Source organism: Loxodonta africana, chromosome 18 (assembly GCF_030014295.1).
Source record: "Loxodonta africana isolate mLoxAfr1 chromosome 18, mLoxAfr1.hap2, whole genome shotgun sequence".
In the NCBI taxonomy this organism is placed as follows: Eukaryota; Metazoa; Chordata; class Mammalia; order Proboscidea; family Elephantidae; genus Loxodonta; species Loxodonta africana.
Window position 1 is genome coordinate 24740497 of NC_087359.1, and position 27263 is coordinate 24767759.

The window sequence follows — 27263 nt, forward strand, 5'->3', positions numbered from 1 at the left end:
GGGCATAAGATACGCCCCCATCCCATCCCTTCTTCTCCCACCCTGGCTCTGTTTCACTCCAGTGTGTCCAGGCTCCATCCAGAGCCCCCCAAACAGCTGCCTCCGTCTGTGTTTTCACTGTTAAGACTTAGTCTGTTTACTTTCTGATTGTTCAACGACAGTCCATGCACAAATTATTGTAGGTAATAAAATAAGGACCCTGAGAGAGGTCAAGATTGGGTGTGTGGAGAGGAGATTAAGCGGGATATCTGTCTGGAGTCAAACCACGGATGACCCTGAATTATAGGCTGTGGAGTTCAGACTGAATGAAACGGAGAGTCCCTGAGGGCTTGGAGCAGGACAGGGATGAGATCAGCTCTGAGCAGTGAGGAGGACCATGAGTCGACAGCGTAGAGGAGTGCGTGGAGGCTGGACATGGGTCAGGATTCTGTGACAATGACCAAATATTTTTGTTCTACAGGAAGTGACGTTCTACAGTGGATCGTTGACCGGCTGTGGATCTCCAGTCTGGGTAAGAGTCTCTCCAGCCTTCCGTTGCTGGGAACTGCTGTGTTCACAGTGGAGCCTCTGGGGGGTGAAACAATTAACATGCTCGGCTTCGAACTGAAAGATTGGAGGTTTGAGTCCACGCAGAAGCACCTCAGAAGAAAGGTCTGGCAATCTCCTTCCCAAAAACCAGCCATTGAAAACCCTATGGAGCACAGTTATACTCTGACACATGGGGACTCCGAGAGTTGGAGTAAATCCGACAGCAACTGGTTTTCCCAGCACCCGTAGACATCTTCAGAGGGTAGAAACTCAGCGGAGGCTTAGTCTGTGTCTCTGAGAAATTTACATTTTAGTTGTTGAGACAAGACCTTCATGTGTGAAATAACCAGGATCAAAAGCTAGGGGGTGATCATTTGGGGAGAAAATATTGAGAAAATGTAAATAATGTAACTGGAGAAGAGTCAATCAGGGAAGACTTCTTGGAGGGGGTGATGTGTACAGCTGGTCTTGAAAGAAGGGCTGCTTGTAGACTGGGGAAAAGGAGCTCCGAGGGTATTTCCAGAAGGGGAAACTAGCAAGAACAATGTCATAGAAATGGAGGAACAAGAACTGGGGTGGGTGGTAATGAGGGAAATTGGAAGCAAGGGCTTCAGCTGGGTTTGGAGAGGGGAAGAGTGGGACTGTACCAGGAATAGTTGCAGATTCCAAGTTTCATCTGGGAGATAGGCAGTAGGGAGCCATGGGAGAACTCACAGTGACCCTATAGGACATAGCCCAACTGCTTAATAGGGTTTCCAAGGAGCAGCTGGTGGATTTGAACTGCTGACCTTTTGCTTAGCAGCCTGAGCTCTTAACCACTATGCCATCAAGGCTCCATGATTGCTGTATGGAATCTATCTACGAGGTTTGGCAGCAATTTGAGGAATGGATTGGAGCAGAAAGAATCTGGGGCCCAGCATTCCCACCAGAAAAAAGATTGTATCACAAAGCATTAAAAAAAAAAATGATGAGGGTCTGCTCATGACAGAGAGAGTGGGTTTGAGGGAGCGTCAGGAAGGAAGTTTTCCCAAACCCTGGAGGCTGAGCTGGGCTAGGATGTGGGTTGATCAGAGCACAGAGTGAGTCCGGAGGATTGGTAGAGCTGAATCCTCTCCTTGGCATGGAAAGATGCAGGCTCTCATCAGTGCTTTGGCCACAATGGCTTCTAAGAAAGAACCAGGAAGGTTTTTCTTTAATTACTGCAAATCCAGATATAAGGCTATGTTGCCAAACGAACTAGAGGGATGTGGGAATTCAAGTGATGTGGAGAGGAGTGAGAAGATCTGGACCCGGGATGCAGGCAGAGCTGAGCTTGAGATAGAAGTTGAGAATAACTTCTCTTTGAGTAAGGAAGATTGTGGGCCAAGCAGAAGCATTCTCTCCCCATTCCTGTGGTCTTCTCCAGACCCAAGGGCCTGAAGAAGCTTCTCCAAGATTTCCCCAAGGGTCACCCTCAAACCGTCTAGGTAGGACCAGCCATGGCATGAGTTAAAATCCAGGTTCCCAGGCTCCCCTCCAGACACACTGAGTTGTCATGCTGGGCTGTGGTGGGCGTCCTCCGTTTTGCATACTCCCAGCTGATACTTTCCACTGTAAGGTTCAGGGACCACTGTCCTCACTCTTCAGATAGGGTGGGGCATATCACCTGGAGTTTGAAGTAATCTATGGAGGCTCGGCAATGAGGCTTCTGTTTTTGGGCCCCTACTCTTAACTTTCATGTCTGAACTGCTTCCTTCCAGAGGCCCAGAACTTGGGCAACTTTATTGTCAAGTATGGCTACATTTATCCCCTGCAAGACCCCAAGAATCTTGTTCTCAAGCCTGACAGCAGCCTCTACCGATTTCAGGTGAGTCTTGGCCTTGACCTTGGATCTATTCCCATAGGTTGTCATCTTATTGAAAAGATAAATGGTTGGCTTCATATTCTCAGTGATTAAAAAAACCCATTGCTGTCAAGTCGATTCTGACTCATAGCGACCCTATAGGACAGCGTAGAACTGCCCCATAGGATTTCCAAGGAACACCTGGTGGATTTGAACTACCGACCTTTTGGTTAGCAGCCAAAGAGCTTAACATTACGCCACCAGGGTTTCCTGTCAGTGATTAGGACTTTTGAAATGGTGGAGGGAGGTAAGGTGTAGATTTATCTCATAAGTCACAGAGCTGGGAGTGCATGGAGTCACAACAAGTGTCTAAGCGTAGTTTCCCTGGTTTCTTTTATAGACGCCGTATTTCTGGCCCACACAGCAGTGGCCGGCTGAAGATACAGACTACGGTAAATCTTGGCCCCTGTATCTGCCTCGAGTAATGCTTAGCGTGCTATTTATTTACTTGCTGCATTCTGGTGACATTTGTCTTGCTGTCATCATGACCTTTATGTCAGCTCACATCAGTGTTGGGAGTCTTCCCAGGGGGAAGGGACCCGGTCTGCTGAGCAGTCTCTCCAACAAGCCGAGCACAAGAGCCTCATGCATGAGGAGACTGCAGATGATGATGATGGAAAATGCCACTGTTTTCTCTTCCAGCCATCTATCTAGCCAAGCGAAATATCAAGAAGAAAGGGGTTTTAGAAGAATATGAAAAGGTAGGAAGATGATTTCAATCTTTATGGATTTGTGATGCTCTACTGTTGAATACTAAGTTTCTGTAGTCTTCTTCACCCCCAATCCTCTCTTCCTAATCAGAATTGGGATATATTTATTTTTTTAAAGCCAATCCAAGCAAAGGAAGGCGTGTTGTGAGGGCTTTCTGGGAGTCCCGAGCTATGCTTTGAAGGAACACCTTTGCAAAGCTAGGGTGGGAGATGATTTCTTGGTGTTGGTGTTGCCGTGGAGCCAGGGTCATGCCCTGGTTGACTTAGAACTTCCTGCCCTGTTGTGTGCACATGTCATGGGGCTCAGTGTTCTCATTTTGTTTTTCTTCTCTAGGAAAATTATAATTTCTTGAACAAAAAAATTAACTACAAGTGGGACTTTGTCATTATGCAGGCCAAAGAGCAGTACAGGTGAGTGAGAGGAGATTGCATTCATCCTTTGCTTGGCTTTCCTCTCTCCTTTGTCTCCTTCTATTGAAAGAAGTCCTTATTGGGTATTTATGTGCCAAACACTGGGCATAGGGAATAGAAAGACACAGTCCATATTTGATCATATCTTTCCTTCACTCCTCAAACCTTTTCTTCCTCCAGTATTGCCCACATTAGTACAAGAAACCACCATCTACCTCCTGTCCTCCTGCCTCTCATCTGATGGGTCCTTTCAGCCCTGGTACGACCACTAGTGAAATCCCTTCCTGTCTGCCTCCACCGCCCCTACCCTGGTTAAGCCAACCTCACTGTCAGTTCAATCAGCAAACCAACTGTTTGCTTCCATTTTTCCCATGCAAATAGGATCAAGTCACTTCCTTCAAAGAAGCTATCAGAGAGTTCTCAGTTCCAGTGTCACTTCCTCAAAGACGCTCTTCTGATTAGTTTTTGCTTATATAGACCACCTGAGAACTTAGTGGCTCAAAACAGCAACAATTATTTTACTGCCTCTCACAGTTTCTGTGGGCCAGGAATTCATGAAGGACTCAGTTGGGAAGTTCTGGCCCGGAGTCTTCAAGTGATTGCAGTCAGACAGTTGTAGCTTCTGAGCCTCTCCATTTAGTTTAGCTTGGGCTTCCTCACAACATGGCTACATCAGGGCAATTGGATTGGTTACATGTAGCTGAAAGCATATATTAAGAGCAAATATTCCAGTGAGGAAGGTGGCAACTGTCCCACTTTTATGGCCCAGCCTTACAAGTCACACAGTGCCATTTCTGCCATACTCTGTTGGTCAAAGCAGTCACAAAAGCCAACCCAGTTTCAAGAGAAGGGTTCATAGACTTACACCTTAATGGAAAAAGCGTCAAAGAATTTGTACACAGGTTTAAAAATCATCACAGAGGCCATCCCTGATTCTATGTTATAGTACCATGAACAGTTCCCTATTGCACACAGGTGTTGTTGTTACTAGGTGCTGTTGAGTCAGTCCTGACTCATAGCGACCCTATATACAACGGAGTAAAACACTGCCCAGTCCTGCACCATCCTCACAATCATTGCTATGCTCGAGTCCATTGTTGCAGCCACTGTGTCAATCCATCTCACTGAGGGTCTTCCTTTTTTTTTTGCTGACCCTCTACTTTACCAAGCATGATGCCCTTCTCCAGGAACTGGTCCCTCCTTACAACCTGTCCAAAGTATGTGAGATGAAGTCTCACCATCCTCACTTCTAAGGAGCATTCCGGCTGTACTTCTTCCAGGCAGACTTGTTTGTTCTTCTGGCAGTCCGTGCTATATTCAATATTCTTCACCAACACTGTAATTCAAAGTCGTCAATTCTTCTCCAGGCATGCTTATTCATTGTCCAGCTTTGCCGTACATATGATGCAATTGAAAATATCATGGCTTGCGTCTGACACACCTTAGTCCTCAAAGTGACCTTGCTTTTCAACACTTTAAAGATGTCTTTTGCAGTAGATTCGCCCAATGCAATATATCCTCTGATTTCTTGACTGCTACTTCCATGGGCATTCATTGTGGCTCCAAGTAAAACGAAACCCTTGACAACTTCAATATTTTCTTCATTTATCATGATGTTACTTCTTGGTCCAGTTGTGAGGATTTTTGTTTTCTTCGTGTTTATCATATGTACTGCAATTTGTAATTCTCTATTTCTTGACTATTTGTGTAATGTTTAGACCACAAACTATTCTAGGGCAGGATCTATGTCTCCTTGGTTCAATAATATACTCTCAGTGCCTGGAACATAATGGAATCTCAGTAAGTATATGAATGAATAAATGAATGGATGAATGATTAAGTGAATGCTGTTGCTATAAATGAAAACAAAAACAGAACTCATAACATAATAAGCTAAAACAATTCCTAGTTTACTGGCTATCCCAGATTCCATTTATTACAGCTCTTGTCCAATGACATGTACCACAGAAAAGCAAAGCTAGAATGGACCGTGGGGGTAATTTAGCAACTGACTTTGTTTACAGGACTGTCCAGTGCTACGGAAACTCTGTAGTTAGTGCCTCAGGCCTTCTGTGGCTCATCCTCCTGAAGACAGGAGCTTGTTAGCCTGGTAGAAAATCCAGTTAGGTTGGCAAGGGGAAGTTAGGGCAACCATGTTTATATTTAATTCCTAAACGAGGTTGGTCAAATACCCCACTGGAATGGCACTGTTCACTCCATCTGGCTCTATGGGTGTTATTCACAGTACGTTAGCTGGAGAACAAATCCACTCACTCTGCCTCATAGAGGGAATGTGCATCACCCCACGTTGCCTGGGAAAACAAGTATTGCTGAGTATGAGCTCAGGTCGCCGTGGAAATGGTACTGAATGAGGCCCACAGGGTGATCATTAGTGCTACCTTTCTCCTGTAGAAGGAAAGTCCAGCATCATTTCCTACCCACGATGGGAGAGGGGGAGCCTGAGAGATAAGGGGGATGATAAATAGCCTTTTGCAATTGTGTGTTGGGCTCAGAGAAAGGCCTGACTTGGCATGAACTCTCTGGAGTGACAGAGTGGAACTGACAGGTAGGGAGGAAGGGGAACTCCTGGGGCCAGCATTTTCCCCATCACAAGCTTTGGCTTTGATTTCTGCCCACTTGTTCAGATGTTGATTATGTTTTTTGCCAAAGCAGGGAAAAATTACAATGCCAGGTGGTCAAATGCCAGCCCAGAATTTTATTCATTTCTCACTCTAGTAGTGAAGTCAGCGGAGCCGATTTGATTCTAGGGCTAATCACGGGGGCATGATTTCACTGCAGCTCAGTGTTGTCAGCAAAAAGCAGAACTCTGGGCCAGACCTCCACCTCTTCCCTCACCTCCATCTCCTCCATCCTCCCGCATCACTCCCACTACCCCACCACCTCCACCATCCCCACCACCCTCATTGCCTGCACCACCTCCATCTCCTCTGCCACCTCCATCCTCCCCCATCACTCCCGCTACCCCCCACCTCCACCACCCCCACCACCTTCATCACCTTTACCACCTCCACCACCCCCACCACCTTTATCACCTCCACCGCCACTCCCACCATCTTCATCACGTCCACCACCCCCACCACCTCCATCTCCTCTACCACCTCCATCCTCCCCGTCACTCCCGCTACCCCCCACCTCTGCTTCCACCACCTTCACTACCCTACCACATTCAGCACCTCCATTATCTTCCCCACCTCCACCACCCCTTTGCGTCCACCACCTCTACCTTCTCTACCATCTCCGCTTTCACCACATCCACCACCACCCCCACCACCTCCATCCCCACCACCTCCATCACTTCCACCACCACCACCTCCATCACCTCCACCACCTCCATCACTTCCACCACCTCCACCACCTCCATCACCTCCATCACCACCACCCCCACCCCCTCCACTACCTCTACCACTTCCATCACCTCCCTCACCCCCACCACCCCCATTGCCTCCATCACCCCCATCACCTCCACCACCTCCACTGCTTCCATCACCTCTCTTGCCTCCACCACCACCACCTCCACCACCTCTATCACCTCCATCACCACCACCCCCACCCTCTCCACTACCTCCACCACTTCCATCACCTCCACCACCTCTACCACCCCACCACCTCCATCACCTCCACCATCTCTATCACCTCCATCACCATCACCACTCCCACCACCCCACCACCTCCACCACCTCCATCGCCACTTCTACCACTTGCTCACAATATGATACTGGGTGGGAAATTTGTTCCCTGCTCTGTGAAGTGAGGAAGGGCCACTGGGAGGGTTAAATGAGTTCATACATACAAAAGAAGTTAGAAGGGACCTGACACTTAAGTGCCACACTAGAGTTTGCTGTTATTATTATGGCAAACATAGGCATTTGGACAGATTGGAGAGGGTGGTCCAGGTGGTTATGGAGGGTGCCATCATTGACCAAAAGATGCAAAGTATCACTGGCCTTAAATATGACTTTTGATTTTTCAGGGCTGGAAAGGAAAGGAACAAAGCAGACAGGTATGCCCTGGATTGTCAGGAAAAGGCATATTGGCTGGTCCACCGATGCCCTGTGAGTATTATCCTTCCTGGCTTTCAGCATCTCTTCTTATGCCTCTCCACCCTTACCCCATATGCACCATCCATCTGCCAACTCATCTCCCTCTGGGGCTAGAATTGAATCAGCAGGAGGAGCTTCCCAGTGATGGGTCAGCATCCAAGTGCGTCTTGGCTGGAAGAGGAAGTACACTGTCTGGATGGGGTCTACTCATGGCCCATCTGTTGGTGTTAGGAGTAAGTGGAATTGTCTAAGGGAAGGACCCTAATGAGTTTGTCTATTATGAAGGCTGGGACCTTTTATTGGCCAGCATGCCGTGTCTTGGAAAAGGAATGTAAGAAGAAAAAACCAGACTCCAAAGCAGAAAAATGAAATGTTGTAGAGAACTGAAACTCTGCATAGCCAAGCCCACACTTCGTGTCTCTTGCTCCCTTTCCTTTTCCTCTCCTGGATCCAGTCCGCAGGAATTGAGATGGAGGAGGAGAGAAGGGAATAAACATGTACTAAGCTTCTCATGGCATGGAGGACATTGCATCTCTGGTCTTGGCACTTTTCGTGACCCAGAGAAACAAGTTGCACATAACGAGTGTAACTTGTCACAGCTCGTCACTGGGAAATGGAAGCCTCCTCCCCCAGCACAGAGAACCAGGTGCTGCTGCCACCCATTGTAGTCAGCTCTGGTGCCTCAGTTTCCTCCTGTGTCAGACCATGTGCTGCCTACTGATCACGGGGAATGGGAGATGTGAAAGGGATTCTGGAAAGGGAAGAGTTGGAAACAAGTGTTCCTCCTCCCCCTCTTTCAGTTTCTTGCTTGCCAGGCTTCTGAAATTCTCAGAACCAGGAAGTGGACTAGTCCTGGTATCAAAGCTTATAGGTTTTTAAACTTCAGGTCCATCAGATTTTGACTGTTTTGTTTATTTTCCTTCTATATTCAAAACCAATTCCCTTAACGAGTTCCATCTGTTGAGGCATCTATTTGGATACCTTGTTGCTGAGTAAGGTCCTGGGGTTGATGCCCAAGCAGCTTGCTTGGTTTTGCTTTGTTTCAGGGCTCCATCTCTAGGTAAACCATTATACAAATGCCCAGCATGGGTCCCTGGGGGCTGAGTGACTGAGCACAGGGTCCTGGACAGACTGCCACGTGCATGCCTCCCTGCTGGTAGCTCAGGAGTGAGATCTTTGTATGAGAAGGGAGCAGCATGTTGCTCGTGCTGTACTTGGTGACCTGTTCCAGACGAGGGGAGCCTTGCTGAGGATAAGGGAGAAGGGCGTATGGGTCACTCACTTGGCAAGATGCCTTGGTGACCAGGGCACTCATGACTGAGGAAATCCTGCTCCTTGCAGGATGGAGGATGGCTTTTATAATGCATGTAGGGATTCTGCAGTGTGGTAATGCCCATGTGACTGCAGTCCTGCAAAGTCAGTTACTGACTGTGCCCGTGATCTGCCAAGGGCCCTCTTCGCTCCCATCCTGATCGGAAAACTAGATCATCTGAGTTTTCCCTTGTTCTCCTAGAGTAAGTTCTCAGCCCCCACATCAGGCAAGTGGCTGAGGGGCTCTTCGCAGTGTGAAACAGAAGTACACGAACATCACGACATGTCTCCACCACGACCACCTTCATCACCACCACCTCCACCATCTCCATCACCTCCACTATCACCACCACCATTGTCTCACCGTCACCTCTATCGTGACCACCTCCACAACCACCACTTCTACCACCCCCACCTCAACTGCCTCCATACCTCCACCACCACCATTGTCATTGTTGTCGTCGTCATCAGCATCATCACTGCAAGAGACCTAAACTGAGAACTTACAGTGTGCTGGGCACTGCACTAAGCATTTTACGTTCACTGTGTTATATAATCTTTGTAGCCCTGTTCCTGTTTTAGTGATAAGCAAGCTGAGGCTCAGAGATGTTGATAATTTGTATACAGCTAGTAAGTGACACAGGAATTGAACCCACATACAGCCAACTGCAGAGCCTTCTCTCTTAAACACAATACTCTTCTGCCTCTCACACAATGTCATGTGATGTCTTAATACGTTTAAGGCCTCTTTGTAGCCTCGCTGATTATTAGAACATAGTGTGAGTCACTGTGGTCTAATAAATGTAGTGCCTGGGTACAAATGTGGCTGGTCCCTCTTTGATCAAGTTCACAATCTGACTCTGATGTACTCTAAACAGTCATAAAACTACTAGGACATGAAACTGCTCTTCACATCTAATCTCTCTCACTACTGCTTCCCTAAACCAAAACTGGACCAGTGGTCAGATGACACCACTTGTCTGTCACTTTTTTGTGTTGTGGCAGCTTGCATGTTGCTATGGTGCTGGAAGTTATACCATTGGTATTTCAAATACCAGTACGGTCACCCATGGTGGACACGTTTCAGCAGAGGTTCCAGACTAAGACAGACTAGGAAGGAAGACCTGGTGATCTATTTCTGAAAATCAGTCAATGAAAACCCTATGGAACATTGTCTGATATAGTGCTGGAAGATAAGCCTCTTAGGTTGGAAAGCACTTAAAATACTCAGTGCCCATAACAATGGACTTAAGCGTTACCAAGGATTGCAAAGATGACGCAACACCAGGCAGTGTTTTGTTCTGTTGTACATGGGGTCGCCATGAATCACAACCAACTTGATGCCGCCCACCACCACCACCAACAGTCAAAATGAGGCAGAGTGCATCCAGACCCTGTTCTCCTAGACTTTTTGAAAAATGCCCTCAACCTTTTGTTGGTCTGAGCAGGGTGGAAGGTGCTCTGTTGGAAGAGCATCCTACTGGAAAAGTAGCTCAGCCTGGAATTGAGCAATCTGACTGACAACCCCAGGAAGCCCAGGAGCTTATGGGCTGTCAGACTGTCTCCAGGAGACCCAAACAAGCTTTCAGTCTAGTGGGAGAGGAGCCAGCCAAAGCAAACAAAGCATTTGGCACTGGGGAGTGTGAAGCAGCCAATATGTGGACTATCACCAACTGTTGTAGCTTGAGAGTCAGTCCCTAGCTTTTGAATCAATTTATTTATTTGTTCACTGGTCTATTCATTAATCCGTGAAGCCTTTGTTGAGCCAGGTCTGGAGTTATGGAGCACTTTGCTCTGTGCCTGTGCTCTGACATGGATTATCTCATTTGAACCTGACCGTGACCCTATGAAGTGGGAGTACCATCATCCCCATTATTCAGACAGGGAAATCAAGGCTGAGAGAGAAAAAAGTAGCTTGCCTGGTGCTAGGGTATGAATCCACATCTGTCTGACTCCAAAGCCTGAAGTGTGGCTGCTGTATGAGGAGGACGCTCACGTGGTTCCTTTCTCACCTCAGGGAGCTCTAAACCCAAATTACCATATCTCAGGTGAGCTGTGCCGCCCCCGAAATGAGACTCAGGTGCTGAGGGCACCAAGAGAGGGGTAATTGAATTAGGGAGGGAAGGAATGTCATGCCAGACTTTGGAACAGAGGCACTGTCACTGGTAGAGGCCGAGATTAAATGTAGCTGGCGGTGGCTGAGTGATTCTACCCCAGTCTTCTTGGGCCCCGGGCCCAAATGCCATCATGAGTCAGAATCCTGCGATGGTGGGAAATGACGTTCCTCTCCCGTCCGTTATCTAAAGGGAACAAAGTCCTGGTCAGAGCACAACGCAAACAACAGTCAGTCAGGTGTGTAAATGAATGGGGAGAAATGTCATTTTGGGAGCATCTGTGCATCTTTGCTGTCCCACCCGTACCTTCTGCCTCCTGATGACCTAGCCCACTGCTCCAGCCTGGTAGTGTGGACGGAGGCTGCCTTCAGCGGATGTGTGCTCTAAGTCAAGAGGTCACCGGTGTGAAAATCTAGCTCTGTGGCCCTTGTTTTAACCACCTGTCCCTGGGTGGTACAAAAAATTAAGCTCTTGGCTGCTAACTGAAAGGTTGAAAATTCAAGCCCACCTAGAGGTGCCTCAGGAGAAAGGCCTGGTGACCCACTTCTGAAAAATCAGCCTTTGAAAACCCACTGGAGCACGGTTCTACTCTGACCCACGTGGGGTCACCATGAATTGGAATCAACTCGGTGGCTACTGGTTTGGTTTTTGGTTTCAACCACCTACACAAACCCTTGCCAGAGAAGGAGATGTCTGCCCTCCATTTCCTGTTGAGGCTGCTAAACATCCAACAGTAGAGGATGGTAAAATAAATTAAGATATATCCACATGATGGAATATTGTGAAGCTATTAAAATAATATTTTCAAAGGCCATTTAATGACCTGGGAAATGTCTGACATATCATATCATAAAACCAGGATGGAAAGCTACATATACTCTATGGTCCAGATTTCCTTAAAAAATATACATATACATACACAGAAAGACAGACAAACACACTCGGACACCAGACAGACAGACACACAGATAGACAAACAGATACACACAGACAGACAGATGCACACATACATATGTAGTTGTTAGTTGCCATTGAGTTAACCCCAGCTCATGGCGACTCCATGTACAGCAGAATGAAACACTGCCTGGTCCTGAGCTGTTTTCATGATCATTGGTATACTCAAGTCCATTGTTGCAGCTACTGTGTATTTTGAGTGCCTTCCAGCCTTCCAACCTAGGGGGGTGGTCTTCCAGCACTATATCAGACAATATTTTTTGTGATCCATAAAATTTTCATTGGCCAATTTTCGGAAGTAGATCATCAGGCCTTTCTTCCTAGTCTGTCTTACCCTGGAAGCTCTGCTGAAACCTGTCTACCATGAGTGACCCTGCACCTACTAGGCAATGGGATACTTGGGTTATGAGCCAAGACAGACATGGCTCGTGCCTTCAAGAAGCTGACAGTCTGGTGGAGAGACAAAGACTAACCAACTATGACACAAATAAATGTGTAAAGGACAGACTATCATGGCAGCTTGTAAGGGGCAGGGGTCCTGTATCACATGAGGGGTCAGGGAGCACCTCTCTGTGGAGGTGACATTCAAGCTGAGGTCTGCTCAAAGCAGCCTTCTCCAAGCCCTCAATTTGAAATCATCTCCCCCAGTTCAGCCTCATCTCTGTCTCTTTACTCTGTTTTTTTTTTTTTTATAAAGCCATCTGGTATTTTATTTGTTTATATTTTCTGTCTATGCATTAAAAAGGTCTTAACTAATACTTGGGGAAAAGAATGGGTGATGAGAGAAGGAGAGAAGGGACAGGAGGGACGTGGTAGAGTGACACCAAGAAGTGTGTGTCCCTCCCATCCTGGCCTGGCTCTGGAATACTGATTCCTGGGGATGTCACCTCACCATGGAGCAATCATGGGGGCACACAAGGTCCCCTCCTAACCTAAAAAATGAAGCATTTAGCAAATTGCCCCTTAGGCTTATGGCTGAGGAATAGTCTTTGGAGATGTCACGCTGTGGCATTTGTGGTTCCTCCAGCTGACAGGGTGAGGCTGGCCTCCTCTGGAGGACTTCCTGAGTGGGGCCCTGGGGTTGAAAAGTCTGTGTGCCCCTTATCTCCTGGCTGCCCACCGCAGAAGCGTGCTACTGCCGTTGTTTCCTGTGCACTGACAGTCAGTGCTGGGCTATCTTCCTTCAAGCACCCTCTTGCGTGCCAGCGACTGCATCAGTGGTGGCGCTGGTGACCATCACAGTGGACAAGAGACTTTAGGCTGTCTGAAGAATGAGTAAATGAATGAGTGACTGGAGCTGGGGGAGTCTCCTGGACTAGTAGAGGCAGAAAGGCAGCCCCTTGGGGGAGTTTTGGAGGCAGGAGAACTGGGATGGGACCACCCGGATGCGTTCCCAGCTCCATCTGGAACAACCACCCACAAGGATGCTGAGAGGAGGCAGGATCCAGCAGGGTGTTCTGGAGAGCTGGCAGGGAAAGCTAGGAGGGGCTGGAATGGGACAGGCAGGAGAATAAAGGAGCCTGGTGGGTGACTGATGGTTGTGAGAGTCTGTCTCAGTCTGGGCAGCTGAGGGCACCTCCTGTGCTGATTGTGGTTACCCATGTGCACCAGTGAGCACCCGGGCAGCCAAATTTGTATCTCAGAGCATGCAGCAGGTTGGAGAGGAAGAGTTGGCTTTGAATTCTAGACTCGGACAGATGACCACACTGAAGCTGCTGAGGCTGCGCAAGTATCAGATGTCAAGACCAGCCAGACGGAGGCTGCAGAGGCACGTGGGCGTGGGAGGGATGTGTGTGTGTGTGCATGTGTGGCTTGTCCCCGGTCTCCTGGGGGCATTTCTCTGTACGAGATGGAGGAGTAGCCCCTAGAACCCACCGTAGACAAAAGCACTGATTTGAGATGACCACCCCTCTCTATGCTAAGTTGGACTCTATTGAAGGCTGGCTTGGATACTTGGACTGTCCCCTCATAGCACTTGTCGCCACTGCAGTTCATCATTCGTGTGATTAATTGCCAAGTGGCTGCCTCCCCCACAAGACAGGAAGTTCCTAGAGAGCGGGGTCTCGTATCATTCACCAGGGACTTCCTACAGCCCAGTAGAATGTCCAGCACATAAAAAGTGCCTAATAATAAATAGGCAAGGGCTCGGGCAAGAATCTGCCACCCGTCTATCAGTTTGTTGTACTGTGGTGGCCTGTGTACTGCTGTGATGCTGGAAGCTGTGCCACCGGTATTTCAAATAGCAGCAGGATCATCCATAGGGACAGGTTTCAGCAGAGCTTCCAGACTAAGACAAACTAGGAAGAAGGTCTCAGCAATCTACTTCTAAAAAAAAATATTGGCCAGTGGAAACCTTATGAATAGCAGAGGAACATGGTCTGATATAGTGGTGGAAGATGAGCCCCTCAGGTTGGAAGGCACTCAAAAGGTGACTGGGGAAGAACTGTTTATTCAAAGTAGAGCTGACCTTAATGACGTGGAAAGCTTTCGGGACCTTCATTTGCTGATGTGGCATAAGTCAAAATGAGAAAAAACAGCTACAAACATCCATTAATAATTGGGACCTGGAATGTACAAAGCATGAATCTATGAAAACTGGAACTTGTCAGAATGAACTGGAATGCATAAAGATTGATAGCCTAGGCATTAGCGAGCTGAAATGGACTGGTATTGGCCATTATGAATTGGACAATCAAAGGGTGTCTTGAGAAGACAAAGTAAAGAATTTAATGAAATGTGCAAAGACCTGGAGTTAGAAAACCAAAAGAATAGAACACGCTCGGCATTTCTCAAGCTGAAAGAACTAAAGAAAAAATTCAAGCCCCAAGTTGCAATATTAAAGGGTTCTATAAAAAAAAAAAATTTTTTTTTTTTTTTTTTTTTTTTTTATGGCGGTGTGGAAACCCTGGTGGTGTAGCAATGAAGCGCTACAGCTACAACCAAAAGGTCGGCAGTTCAAATCCACCAGGCACTCCTTGGAAACTCTATGGGGCAGTTCTACCCTGTCCTCTAGGGTGGCTATGAGTCAGGATTGACTCAACGGTGATGGATTTTTTTTGGAAGGGGGGTTATAGTGATTTTGGTTTGGTTTTGATGGTGATGTAGTGGTTAAGTGCTACAGCTGCTAACCAAATAGTTGGCAGTTAGAACCCACCAGCTGATCCTTGGAAACCCTATGGGGCAGTTCTACTCTGTCCTATAGGGTCATTCCAAGTAGGAATCAACTTGATGGCAATGGGTTTGGTTTATTTTGGTTTATGGGCAAAATATTGAACGACGCAGAAAGCGTCAGAAGAAGATGGAAGGAATACATACAGTCACCGTACCAAAAAGACTTGGTCAATGTTCAACCATTTCAGTAGGTGCATATGGTCAAGAACTGATGGTGTTGAAGGAAAAAGTCCATGCGACACTGAAGGCATTGGTGAAAAACAAGGCTCCAGGAATTGATGGAATACCAATTGAGATGTTTCAACAAACCAATGCAATGCTGCAAATGCTTACTTGTCTATACCAAGAAATTTGGAAGACAGCTATCTGGTCAACCAAATGGAAGGGATCCAAATTTGTGTCCATTCCAGAGAAAGGTGATCCAACAGAATGCAGAAATTATTGAACAATACCATTAATATCACACACAAGTAAAATCTTGCTGAAGATCATTCAAAATCGGTTGCAGCAGTACATCGACAGGGAACTGCTAGAAATTCAGGCCAGATTCAGAAGAGGACATGGAACAAGGGATGTAATGGTTAAGATTGTGTGTCAACTTGTCTGGGCCATGATTCTCAGTGTTTATAGGTGATCACCCTCATGATGGGATCTGCAGTGAGTAGCCAGTCAGTTGAAGGAAAGTTTCCCTTTCCTTGTCCTCCTCCCGACCTATTTTCCATTTCCTTCTTTTCTCTCTTGCTTGCCTAGGTTTATGCCCAGCATTTGCCCTGATGGTAGCCTAGGGAGCTAGGATTGCCAGATTTAGAAAATAAGAATGCAGAACACCCTGTTAAATTTGACTTTTATATAAGTAGTGAATAATTTGTGTACTAATATTTGTATACTTATTATACACTTATACTAAAAATTGTTATATATGAAACATTTTATTGAAAATATAAAATTACATGTAAAATTATTCATTGTTATGTGAAACATATTTCATATAAAATTATACATAAAAATTATTCATTGTTATCTGACAACCCTACATCAGAGCTAAAAAGGTGTCTGACCCTATTAATGAGGCTGAAACTGATGGCGAGAATATCTAGTTACCCATCCCCCCATTCTCTGCTCCAGGGTACCCAGTCTGGTTACAGCACATACTGTTGAGTATTTGATGGGTGCCTGGTGCCAAACCAGCACGGAGCGAAGTAAAAGTCTCAAATTTCTGGCTGCAAGGAGTTTAGAGAGACCAAACAAAATCAGCTGGAGAGTTGGGCTGCCTGATTGGAGAAGGGAACTGACAAAGATGGCTGACCCAACTTTGGGCCAGGTCTTTTATGTACAAATTCTCAAAATGGACACACTCCCCTTGCTCTTTAATAGCTACCCAGTGTTGAGAGCTTTATAGGCCATCTCATTAAATCCTCACAATAACCTGCCAGGTAGGAGGGGCCACCTCCCTTTCATAGAATGGGTAGTGAGTACAGAAAGGAGGAGCAGCTTCCCAAGATCTTTTGCACAGATTGGAAGTGGCAGGGCCAGGATTGGAACCCACAGGTGTCTGACTGAAACAGGGACTCACCCAAAGCGTTGCACAATTATGTTGCTTTCTTCTGCTTCCCTGCCCTGCCAAGGACAGAAGCCAAGTAGGATGGGGAAGGAGTACTGCAGGAAGATCTGGTAGTCCCATGTACCAATGCCAGTGAGCTCTCACTGAGCCTGAGTGTTATTCATCCTTCCACCCACCCTTCATTCCGTCTGTCCATCCGTCCGTCCGTCCGTCCATCCATCATTTGACAATCCCACTATGTTAGGTCCATCACCACTATGCCATGGTGACAGAACAATCCCCACAGACCTCACCAGCTCACCTGGTGGGTCTTACACACTCTTTTAACTTCCTGTAGGCTTGGCATCAAGTGTTCTCAGCTCAAACTCACAACTGGCAGCTTGGCCAAGACCTAAAGTTAATCAATAACTGGACACTCTTCCTGTCATGGTCCTTATGCTGTCTTTATTCCATTCAGCCAGGAGCGAAAAATGTGCTGGACTATGGCCTGGACCGAGTGACCAATCCAAATGAAGTTAAGGTAAACCAGGTACGTCTCTGCACTCAGAGGTTTTCGGTGGAAGCTGTGTACTTTGGGCAGAGCCCAAGTCAGGTTCTGAGGCTGGAAGGGTGTCCACACATCTATTCATGTGTATTGGGGCACCTATATCTCCCCTTTGAGACTGAATGAAGAGAGGAGGGCTATGGGCTCTGCGATACCAGGTCAGGGGAGGGGAGAGGCCTTGGAAGAGTCTTGGGTAAATAGAGGCTATAATTGGAGGGAGACAGAGAATGTGGATGCCAGTCAGAGCAAATAAGACCTAGATCATTGGTTTTCAAGCTTTCTGAGTCACTGTCTCCTTTGCAAATCTGATGACTTTGGGATTCCACCGAAAGGTGCACAGACATTTTACTCACAATTTCAGCCAGGCCCCGGACTCCCAGAAGACTACAGGCCCCAGGTTTAAAACCCCTGGCCAACCACCTTCGAATTTTTTTTTTTAATTTTTATTGTGCTTTAAGTGGAAGTTTACAAATCAAGTCAGTCTCTCACACAAAAACTTATATACACCTTGCTACATATTGCTCTCCCCCTAATGAGACAGCCTGCTCTCTCCCTCCACTCTCTCTTTTCGTGTCCATTTTGCCAGCTTCTAACCCCCTCTACCTTCTCATCTCCCCTCCAGGGAGGAGGTGCCAACATAGTCTCAAGTGTCCACCTGATCCAAGAAGCTCACTCCTCACCAGCATCCCTCTCCAACCCATTGTCCAGTCCAATCCATGTCTGAAGAGTTGATTTGGGAATGGTTCCTGTCCCAGGCCAACAGAAGGCCTGGGGGCCATGAGCACTGGGGTCCTTCTAGTCTCAGTCAGACCATTAAGTCTGGTCTTCTTATGAGAATTTGGGGTCTGTATCCCACTGCTTTCCTACTCCCTCAGGGATTTTCTGTTGTGTTCCCTGTCAGGGCAGTCATCGGTTGTAGCCGGGCACCATCTAGCTCTTCTGGTCTCAGGCTGATGTAGTCTCTGGTTTATGTGACCACCTTTGAATTTAAACCTTAATCGTATGACATATCATACTTTGGAATCCTAGTGAGTTAATTCCTCACTTGGCTTTCCGAAGATGCTCCTGGACTTTTTGTTTTAAAAGGATCGTTTCCCCAAGTAGGCCACCTTTCTTGATGGATGGTCAATTTCCTACTTTTTTTTTTAATTTAAAGAAATACAGCTCACAAGCCGTTGAAACAGTGAGCATCCAGTCAGGGGAGCTCGATCTTGGCATGATTGACATTTTGGGCTGGATATTCTTTGGGGGGGCTGTACTGTGCACTGTAGAATGTTTAGGAGCATCTTTGACCTCTACCCACTAGATGCCAATAGCACTGTGCCTTCCTCTCCCTACCTCCCTGAGCTCTGACAATCAAAAAAGTCTTTAGACATTGCCAATGTCCCCGAGAGGCAAAATTACCCTGGTTGAGAGCCCTGGGTACAAGTAACCAACCAACCAGTTGCTGTCGAGTCAACTCTGACTCATGGTGACTTCACGTGTGTCAGAGTATAACTGTCCACCATAGGGTTTTCAATGGCTGGTTTTTTGGAAAGATTGCCAGGCCTTTCTTTTGAGGTGCCTCTGGGTGGACTTGAATAACCAACCTTTCAGTTAACAGCTGAACACATTATAAACCAGCCTAAAATCCATTAAACCTGTTGCCGTTGAGTTGATTCCAACTCACAGAGACCCTATAGGACAGACTAGAACTGCCCCATAGAGTTTCCAAGGAGCATCTGGTAGATTCTAACTGCTGACCTTTTGGTTGGCAGCCATAGCACTTAACCACTATGGCACCAGGGTTTCCTAAAATCCATTAGATGGTTTGATTTGAGGCAAACTTGTTGGCCTTGTGTGTCATCTATAAGGCCTGGCAGTGCCTTAAGGCCTGAGTGGGGGCTGAGAGGGATGAGTGGGAAAGGAGGAAGAAGGAAGTTGAAGGGCAGGACAAAGGTGCCAGGTAGCTCTGTGGCAGGTGTACTTCTGCCGCCTGGGATCTGGAACTCAGGAGGCTGTGGGGGGCCCCCACCTGTGTGTGACTGAAGCCCCGGTTTAGGGAGAGAGGCCCTGAGGAGTGGGATGTAGAGCCTCTAGATGGTGTCACCCACGGGCATCGTTAGGCGCCTCTCCACAGCTCAGAGTGACCGAGCTCTGAGCTCCGATACATACCTCACTCTCAGCCCTCTGCAGCCTTTTCCACTTTGCACTTGTCAGATACCAGATAATTGCTGAGGCCTTGTAGGCTTTTTTTTTTTAATTTGTAGGCTTGTAGGCTTGGTTGCCATGGAAACAGAATCCTCAAGTAAAATACTGAACCCAGGAGGAAGATTTGCTTTTTTATGGATAACTGGCAGCTCTGGAAACCTCTCTGGGGTGGAAGAGGGGGAGGGAGGAGGCGGAAAGCCTCTCAGGCACCCTGACCTGTGGGAGGTTTGATTCTGAAGGGCACGTCGTCTGTAAGCCAAGTACTTCTCATGGGAGGCCACTCAGGATTTTGCTTGTGTGTGTTGTGTGTGTGTGAAGTGTTGTGAGATTGTATATGTGTTTGAGTGTGAGTTTATGAGAGTATATGTATGACTGTGTGAGTGTGTGTGTGAGTGTGTGAGTTTGTGAGCATATGACTGTGTAAGAGTGTGTGATGTGTGAGTGTGTGACAGTGTGAATGTGAGTATACGTGTGAGTGTGTAAGAGTATGTGGTGTGTGTGTTTCAGTGTGTGTGTGTGTGAGTGTCTGAGTATGTGGAGTGTGTGTGTGAGTGTGTGTGGGGTGTGCGTGAGTGTGTGTCTCAATGTGTGTGAGTGTGTGTGAGTCTTTGAGTATGTGGGGGGTGTGTGTGTGAGTGTGTGCAAGTGTGTGGGGGATGTGTATGAGCGTGTGTGTGTGAGCATGTGTGGGGTGTGTATGAGCATGTGTGTGAGCGCGAGTGGGGTGTGCGTATGGTGGGGGTGGAGGTGAGGGGTGCTCTTTTAACTTCAGCTCTGGGGAGGTCAGATGTGGAGCAGAGCTGCTCCATCCGTGGGGAGACAGCCCTCTTCACTGAGGAAGCACCTTCCTGCTCACTGGCGGTCAGGCTGAGGGGACAAGAACAGGAGCCATTTCTTGCCAGATGCTGGCACTAACCTCAGCCCGGAGTCAGAGCATGCAGACTCGGTGTGTGAGGCCTGAGCGATGCGTCTCCAGGTGATGTTTGACACGCCTGTGCTTTTTGTTTTGTTTGCTCATTGTGGTCACTTATTCTCTCTTTCTCTCTCTTCCACCAGCTTTCTTTCTCCTGTCTGGGTACTCTGGCTGCTGTGGCGTCTTAAGAAGAATAAAAAGCCGTAATTCTCATTTGAGCGGGGCCCTTCCTGTGTCCTCCCCCAGGCCAGCCCCAGCCTGTCTGCCTGCTCCAGCTGTTCCGGAAATGGAGGCTGGTGCTCAGCTTCATCCGTTTGCAGCATTTCCCACCGTTTGGCTGAGTGTCCGTTCTCTAGAGTCCCGTTTTTCCACACTTCTCTGCCCTGAGAGGAGAGGGTCGTTGAAATGCAGTCCCTGCGAGGTCTTAGGAGAGCAGAGGTTTCAGAGCTCTGTCTCAGGGCAGAGAAAAGAGCTCCCAGTACAGGAGCTGGTTTGCAGAAAGAGGTCATTTCTGAGAATTAGTAAAATCTTAAAAAACAATACCTGTTTTGTGTAAATGGAGGCAAATAACTCAAAAGAAACACCGCTGAAGTATAAAGAGGAGTCCCCGGGCGCTGCAAACAGTTAAGCCCTCGGCTGCTAACCTAAAGGTTGGAGGTTCAAGTCTACCCAGAGATGCCTCAGAAGAAAGGCCTGGTGATCTAATTCCAAAAAATCAGCCACTGAAAACCTATGGTCCACAGTTCTACTCTGACACATACGGGGTCACCCTGAGTTGGAGTCGACTCCATGGCAACTGGTTTCAAGTGTAAGAAAGAAGGCTGTTAGGGCGGCAGGCGTCTAGGGCTACTGGGTGGCCCATTTCCTGAGGCTGATGGCACTGGCCCACGTGGCCCCCAACCCTGGGAGGAATGGCCGTGGCCAGGGCCATACCCCAGAGCATGTCTTCCTTCCTTTGGGTACCTTGAAGCTTACAGGGTGCCAAGTGTGCCTAGCCTTCCACCTTCCCTTTATTCCAGAGAGACGCTGACCCTGCAGAGGACAGGCTGAGCAGAGGCTGGGGACTGCCTGGGCGTGGGGAGTGGTGTGGCCAGTGGTGGCTAGGAAGTGACAGAAGCAGGGTCTGCTCAGGACAGGGGTATCGTTGTCACTTAATGAGGCGGGGCCCTGCGGTATTCTGCAAAGACCTTTAGCATCCAGATGAGTCCCAGCTCTGCCACTCACTGGCTGTGTGATCTTGGGCAAGCTGTCGAGACAGTCAAAGTTGCAGTTTCCTCATCTGTAAAATGGAAATAATAACAACCCCTTCCTCAGAGGACTAAATGAGGTCATTTATGTGAAGTGTCCCGAATGGCATAGGACTTGTGGACTCTCCACAAACAGCAGCCATTTTTGTTATTATAACCACCCCCATCTGCTGTGGGAGCGATAGTTGATGGGGATCTGTAGGCCCTAGACCCCACTTTGGGGGCTGTACCTAGACAATTTGCTTTCCTTGTACCTTCTCATTAGGAGCCTTGGGGGTGCGCTTGGCTGCTGACTGAATGGTCTGCGGTTCACACCCACCAGCCGCTCTGTGGGAGAAGAGACCTGGCGATCTGTTCCTGTAAAGATCTACAGCCTTGGAACCCTATGGGGCAGTTCTACTCTGTCCTATAGGGTCACTATGAGTCGTAATCAACTCAATGACACACAACAGCATCGTACTTCTCATTTTTCTACCTTGGTTGGAGACCGGGGAAGGAAGATACACACCAATCTCAACCTCTCTGCTAGTCCAATAAATAGCCGCTGGGAACAGCACAGTTCACACTGGCCTGCACACTGGTTTGTGGGTAAAAGACTGCACTATTGCTCCACCAAATTAAATACCATGTTCTGCAGAGCGCTCAGCCTGGAGCCCTCCGTGAGCAAAACTAAACCAACCCATTGCCATTGCGGTGACTCTGACCCATGGCGACCCCACCTATGTCAGAATGAAACTGTGCTCCGTAGGGTTTCAGTGGTTGATTTTTTCAAAGTAGATTGCCAGGCCTTTCTTCTGAGGCACCTCTGGTTGGACCTGCACCTCCAGCCTTTGGCAGCTGAGTGTGTTATCCACTTGCACCCCCTGACCAGGGCCCCTCAATGAGCAAAAGCCCCCCGTAGACTCCCACCAGTAGGGGGCTAGCTGGCTTCTTCTTGTGGTCTCCTGCGTGAAAGGAGCTGGCTGGGGGCAGGGACGACTCTAATGTCTGATGTTTGCCGGAAGCTTGCCTAGCAACAGCTCAGTTAAGATCCACAACAACCTGAGGAAGTAAACAGCGTTGTTTTATGGTTGAGGAAACAGGCCAAGAGAAGAGGTAACTCGTCCAAGGCACACAGCTCGAAAGCGGTAAAGCCGGGGCTGGAACCTCAGCTGATGGGTCTGCGAGCCCACTCTGTGTCCTGCCTGATGTTTGCTAATGTCCACTGCCTGACTTTCAGAAATTTTGCTGGATTTCATTAAGTCATTGTAGCCGCTTGGTAAGACTGGCAGTATTTCCATTTTTCAATTGACAAAACCAAAACAGAGCAATTTAGCAGTTGCCCAGGGTAGCCCACCAGGAATCAAACCCAGGACTTTTCAGTTCTATAGCTCCTGCTCTTCCGTGATACACCATTACCCCTCTCCTCTCCACCCGCCAAGCCCCTAGGTCCTCCACCCGAGGCAGCTTTCACAGCATGTGACCTGAGCGGTCCCCAGGGCCCTACGCTCAGAAGAGCTCCATGCTTGGTTTAACGTTCTGTTCTCACCATCTTAAAATTCTTAATACTCTTTTGAACAAGACTTACATTTTCATTTTGCAATGCTGTCGTTGACTCATATCAACCCTGTGTGACAGAGTCCAATTGCCCCATAGGGTTTTCCAGGGTGTAATCTACTGAAGCAGGTTGCCAGTTCTTTTTCTTGTGGAGCTGCTCCATGGGTTCCAACTGCCAACTGTTTGGTTGGCAGCCGAGTGTTTAACCGTTATGCCACCGAGACTCCTTCATTTTGCACTGGGCCCTGCAAATTACGTAGCCCTCCTGCTTCCACCTGGTCTGGAAGAAGTACTGGCCAGGCCAGATACTTGCTTCAGGTGATCATAATCTCAGGGTTCTGGTTCCGTGGACAGGTACCTCTCACCCGTCCGCTTTGCGTCAACCACTTGAGTTTCTGGATTTCCTGGTTTCTGACTTTTGTCCCTCTCTCTGCCCTCAGTGCCTGTGTCGCTGACTCCTCTTGGTTCTCCCACCTTGGGGTTTCATTCTGATGCTTGCCCACATCTTCTACCTCTGTTAATTCTCAGATTCCTGCCTGGGTACCTGGCCCTAGGGTCCTTGCTTTATCCCTGCCATGGGCTCCTGTTCTCCTGTCTGTCTGTCTGGCGGCGGCCCCAGGGCCTCTCAGGGGCATGACCCTGCAATCGTCCCTGACCTTTCCTGCCCTGCCTCAACGTCTGCCTGCAGCCAGCTCAGTCCAGGTTCTGGAGCCAGCAGGACAGCCACAGAGCTGTGTCAACAAGCTCTCAATGTGTCCCTATTTGGGCAACTCTGCAAGGGAAAATAATAAGCTGTGAGAATTCCAAGAATTTAGAGCATCCAAGGGTCCTTAGGCAGCTCTTCCTTTGGTAGCAAAGTGTGCCACTCTGAGGAGGAATCAAGAAATGGGCTTCACCCCAGGAGGGCCAAGTGTGGAGAAAGGAGGCGACTTACACGTGAATTCCAGGGCGAAGCTGTTTATTGTATCCTGAGGTGGTTTTCTTTGAATGGCCGTAGAAGGGTGTGTGTGTATTTATAGGTGTATATCTATGAAAAAAAAAATTTTTTTTTAATCTATGTACACCTATAAAAATATATATATGTATTTTAAAATAATTTTACTTTAAAATAATGCTTGGTGTGAACTTCGATCGAGTAATAATAATATTAATAGTAGGCTTGCTGGATTTAGGAAATAAAAATACAGGATGTCCAATTAAATTTGAATTTTAGATAAATAATGAATAATTTTAAGTGTGTCTTAAATATTCCATGGGTGTCCTGTATTGAGTCTGGAAATTAGGGTCAAAATCATACTACGGACGTTCTCAGCAGCAGTACATTAACCGTAAGTAATAGCCACTGTATATTGAATCTTTGCTATATACCAGTCACCTTATGTCTATTAGCTCATTTAATCCCTTTTTCTATCCTTTTACAAGTGTGGAAACAGGCCCCGATATGCTCAATTACTTGTTCAAGGTCACATAACCAGTAAGCAATGGAACCAGGATTTTGACCTTGGTCTGATCTCAAAGCCCATGCTTTCCTAAACAACCCTCCCCCTCGGAGATCAAATTGTCTCCGAAAAGCCCAGAACCTTCTCCCCACACCACCCCAAAACACATGTACTCCTAGAAGAACAAAGATATCCAGGATGTCAACCTAGAGGAAGCTGGTCCCAGGGACATCTTTTTAAAAAACTAGTAATAAGAACTAAAATTCATATGGACAATCCGAGGTAAGGGTGGGGAAGATGCCGTCTCAAGTGAATCCTGTAATTGGAACGAGCTCTTTAGAGACCGATGCCCAGAAGATAGCTGCTCATTCCAGGCATCAGAAAATAAAAAGCAAAGCACAGCGGATGCAAGGCCTTAAAAAGGTAATAAAGTCAAATTAAGTTTAAAAAAAAAAAAGAAGTGAATCAAAAACAAACACAAAAAAACAACAAAATCCTGGAAGATGGAGATAATGGCCCCAGAAGCAAACGTTTCAGGCCAAGCAAAGGAACACCCGGAGAGGCAGAGTAAAAATGTGTGTGGTGGTGAGTTCCCAGTGCAGCGCCCCCTGGAGCCCAGCGAGCACCAGGACAGATTGAGAAGTCCCACCCACTTCGACAGAGTTTGTCCAATCAGGAGCTGCACAGATGCAAGGCACAGAGCAGGGGCCCACAAGAAGTTTGATCTTGGGTCCTGGGCACTTTGATGGAGGGTGTTGATGATGTTGGCTGCTGATCACGTCCCCGGTATGATTCCCATCTTCACCGTCATGAGTGTTTGAATTAGAGTGTGTCCCATGTTTGCATTGCATCTTGTGATGGGGCGCTCCCCCTCCGTTTGTTTGGACTTTAAATGATTCGACAGAGTCATTCCATCCTGCAGCATTCTGAGCTTCAGGCCAAGGAAGGAAGTGGTAAAAACGACAGGCTAGGCAGGACAGAGTGAATAGGCTCATCTATTTTATGTTTCTGATGGATCAGTCCTCAAGTTTGCAAAGAAAGAGACCTGCTCGTTTGGTTCAAGTGCAAGGGCACTGGAATCAGGCAGAGCTGAATCTGAATCCTGACTCGGCCAATTCCTGACCAGGAGATGTTGGGAAAGTTTCCATAACCTCTCAGAACCTCGGTTTCTTCAGAGGAAAATCACAGTAATAAGACCTTCCTCCTAAGGGTTGAAACGAGGAGTCCTGGTGACGCAGTGGTAAAAGCAATCGACTGCTAACTGAGAGGTCGGTGGTTGGAAACCACCAGCAGCTTGCGGGAGAAAGATGTGGCAGTCTGCTTCCGTAGAGATTTACAGCCTTAGAAACCCATTGAAAGAGGTGTAAATTGCTTGGTCTTCGCTGCTGTTGTTGTTAGTTGCAGTCTAGTCGATTTTGACTCATGGCAACCCTGTGTGTGCAGAGTAGAACTGTTCCATAGGGTTTTCAGGGCTGTGACCTTTCGGAAGTAGTTTGCAAGGCCTTTCTTCTGAGGCACCGGTGGTCTTCCGGTTAGTGTGCTATCCATGGACTCCTGCTAGTTGTTGTTGTTGGGTGCCATCAAGTTGATTTGAACACATAGGGACCCCATGTGACACAGTAGAACTACCCCATAGGGTTTTCTAGGCTATAATCTTTATGGGAGCAGATGGCCAGGCCTTTCTCCCAAACAGCTCCTGGGTGGGTTCTATGCAGTTATTATTAAGCAAAAATCCAGCTTCTACTTTGAGCAGAGGGCACAGACCAGTAGATGCTGCCCTGAATAACCTACTCCAGCACGACTCTAGCAGAAGGATCTAATTATATTAGATTCGAATGCAAATCCACTCTGGCCCCAGGATCCTTTTCTACCTGACACGTGTCTGCTAAAGCAGTGCCTTATGTTGGGAGAGAACACAAAGAAATAATCCACGTGGTTGCCAAAATATTTAACTCATTTGGGTAGTGTTTTCAATTCTTTAAGTGGAAAAAAGTCCTATTAATCTTAGAAAACATCCCCATTTTTTAGGCTTCCATGCACAGTCATCAAGTATTCGATATTTATTGAGCATCTACTCTGTACGAGGTGCTGTGCTAGGAAATACGGAAGCCAACAAGATAGACAGTTTCCTTGCCCTAAAAGATACCTAGTAGGTGACACATATGTTATACAAAGTCACACAAATAAATATATAATTATAGTTGTGATAAGTGCTGCAGAGGAAGTCAGGGTGTGTGGCTGTCCAAAACAGGGAGGCCTATCTGAGCTTTACCTTTCTGAGATAACTCTCCCTACTGGCTCCAGCCCGGACCCTTCAGAAAAAGATTTCCTGTGCAAAGCAATTACATAAAAGCAATCCAATGAAGCAAAATGAGCTCATGCATGGATTAGGTGAGGTGACTGTGTGACATTTCAGATTTGTCTCTCCTTTATGTTTTCTCAGTGGACATGGGCCAGTGCTTGTTTTTCTAACTGGCTAAGGGAAGTAGTGTTCACCTCAGGCTTCTGACTCTATTCTAAGTAAACACTTGGTCACATTAAGCAGCTTGACTATTCTAACTAACTAGACCAACCAACTGCAGTCAAGTTGATTCTGACTCGTGGTGACCCCATGGGTGTCAGAGAAGAACTGTGCTCCATAGAGCTTTCAATGGCTGATTTTTCGGAAGTAGATCCCCAGGCCTTTCTCTT

At 47.4% G+C, this 27263-nt stretch overlaps 1 protein-coding gene across 2 annotated transcripts in view; it reads left to right on the plus strand.

Moving 5' to 3' along the window:
* Positions 1–27263, plus strand: part of RGS9 (regulator of G protein signaling 9) — a 68548-nt gene that overhangs the window by 15989 nt on the left and 25296 nt on the right. Inside the window, exons 3-9 of one of the 2 annotated variants that reach the window (XM_064270853.1) lie at positions 461–511; positions 2268–2374; positions 2751–2802; positions 3053–3111; positions 3455–3531; positions 7523–7604; positions 17161–17232. In XM_064270853.1, coding sequence (XP_064126923.1) covers positions 461–511; positions 2268–2374; positions 2751–2802; positions 3053–3111; positions 3455–3531; positions 7523–7604; positions 17161–17232 — 500 coding nt within the window. The remainder of the gene's footprint in view (positions 1–460; positions 512–2267; positions 2375–2750; positions 2803–3052; positions 3112–3454; positions 3532–7522; positions 7605–17160; positions 17233–27263) is intronic. The other variant, XM_064270854.1, reaches the window with a different exon arrangement.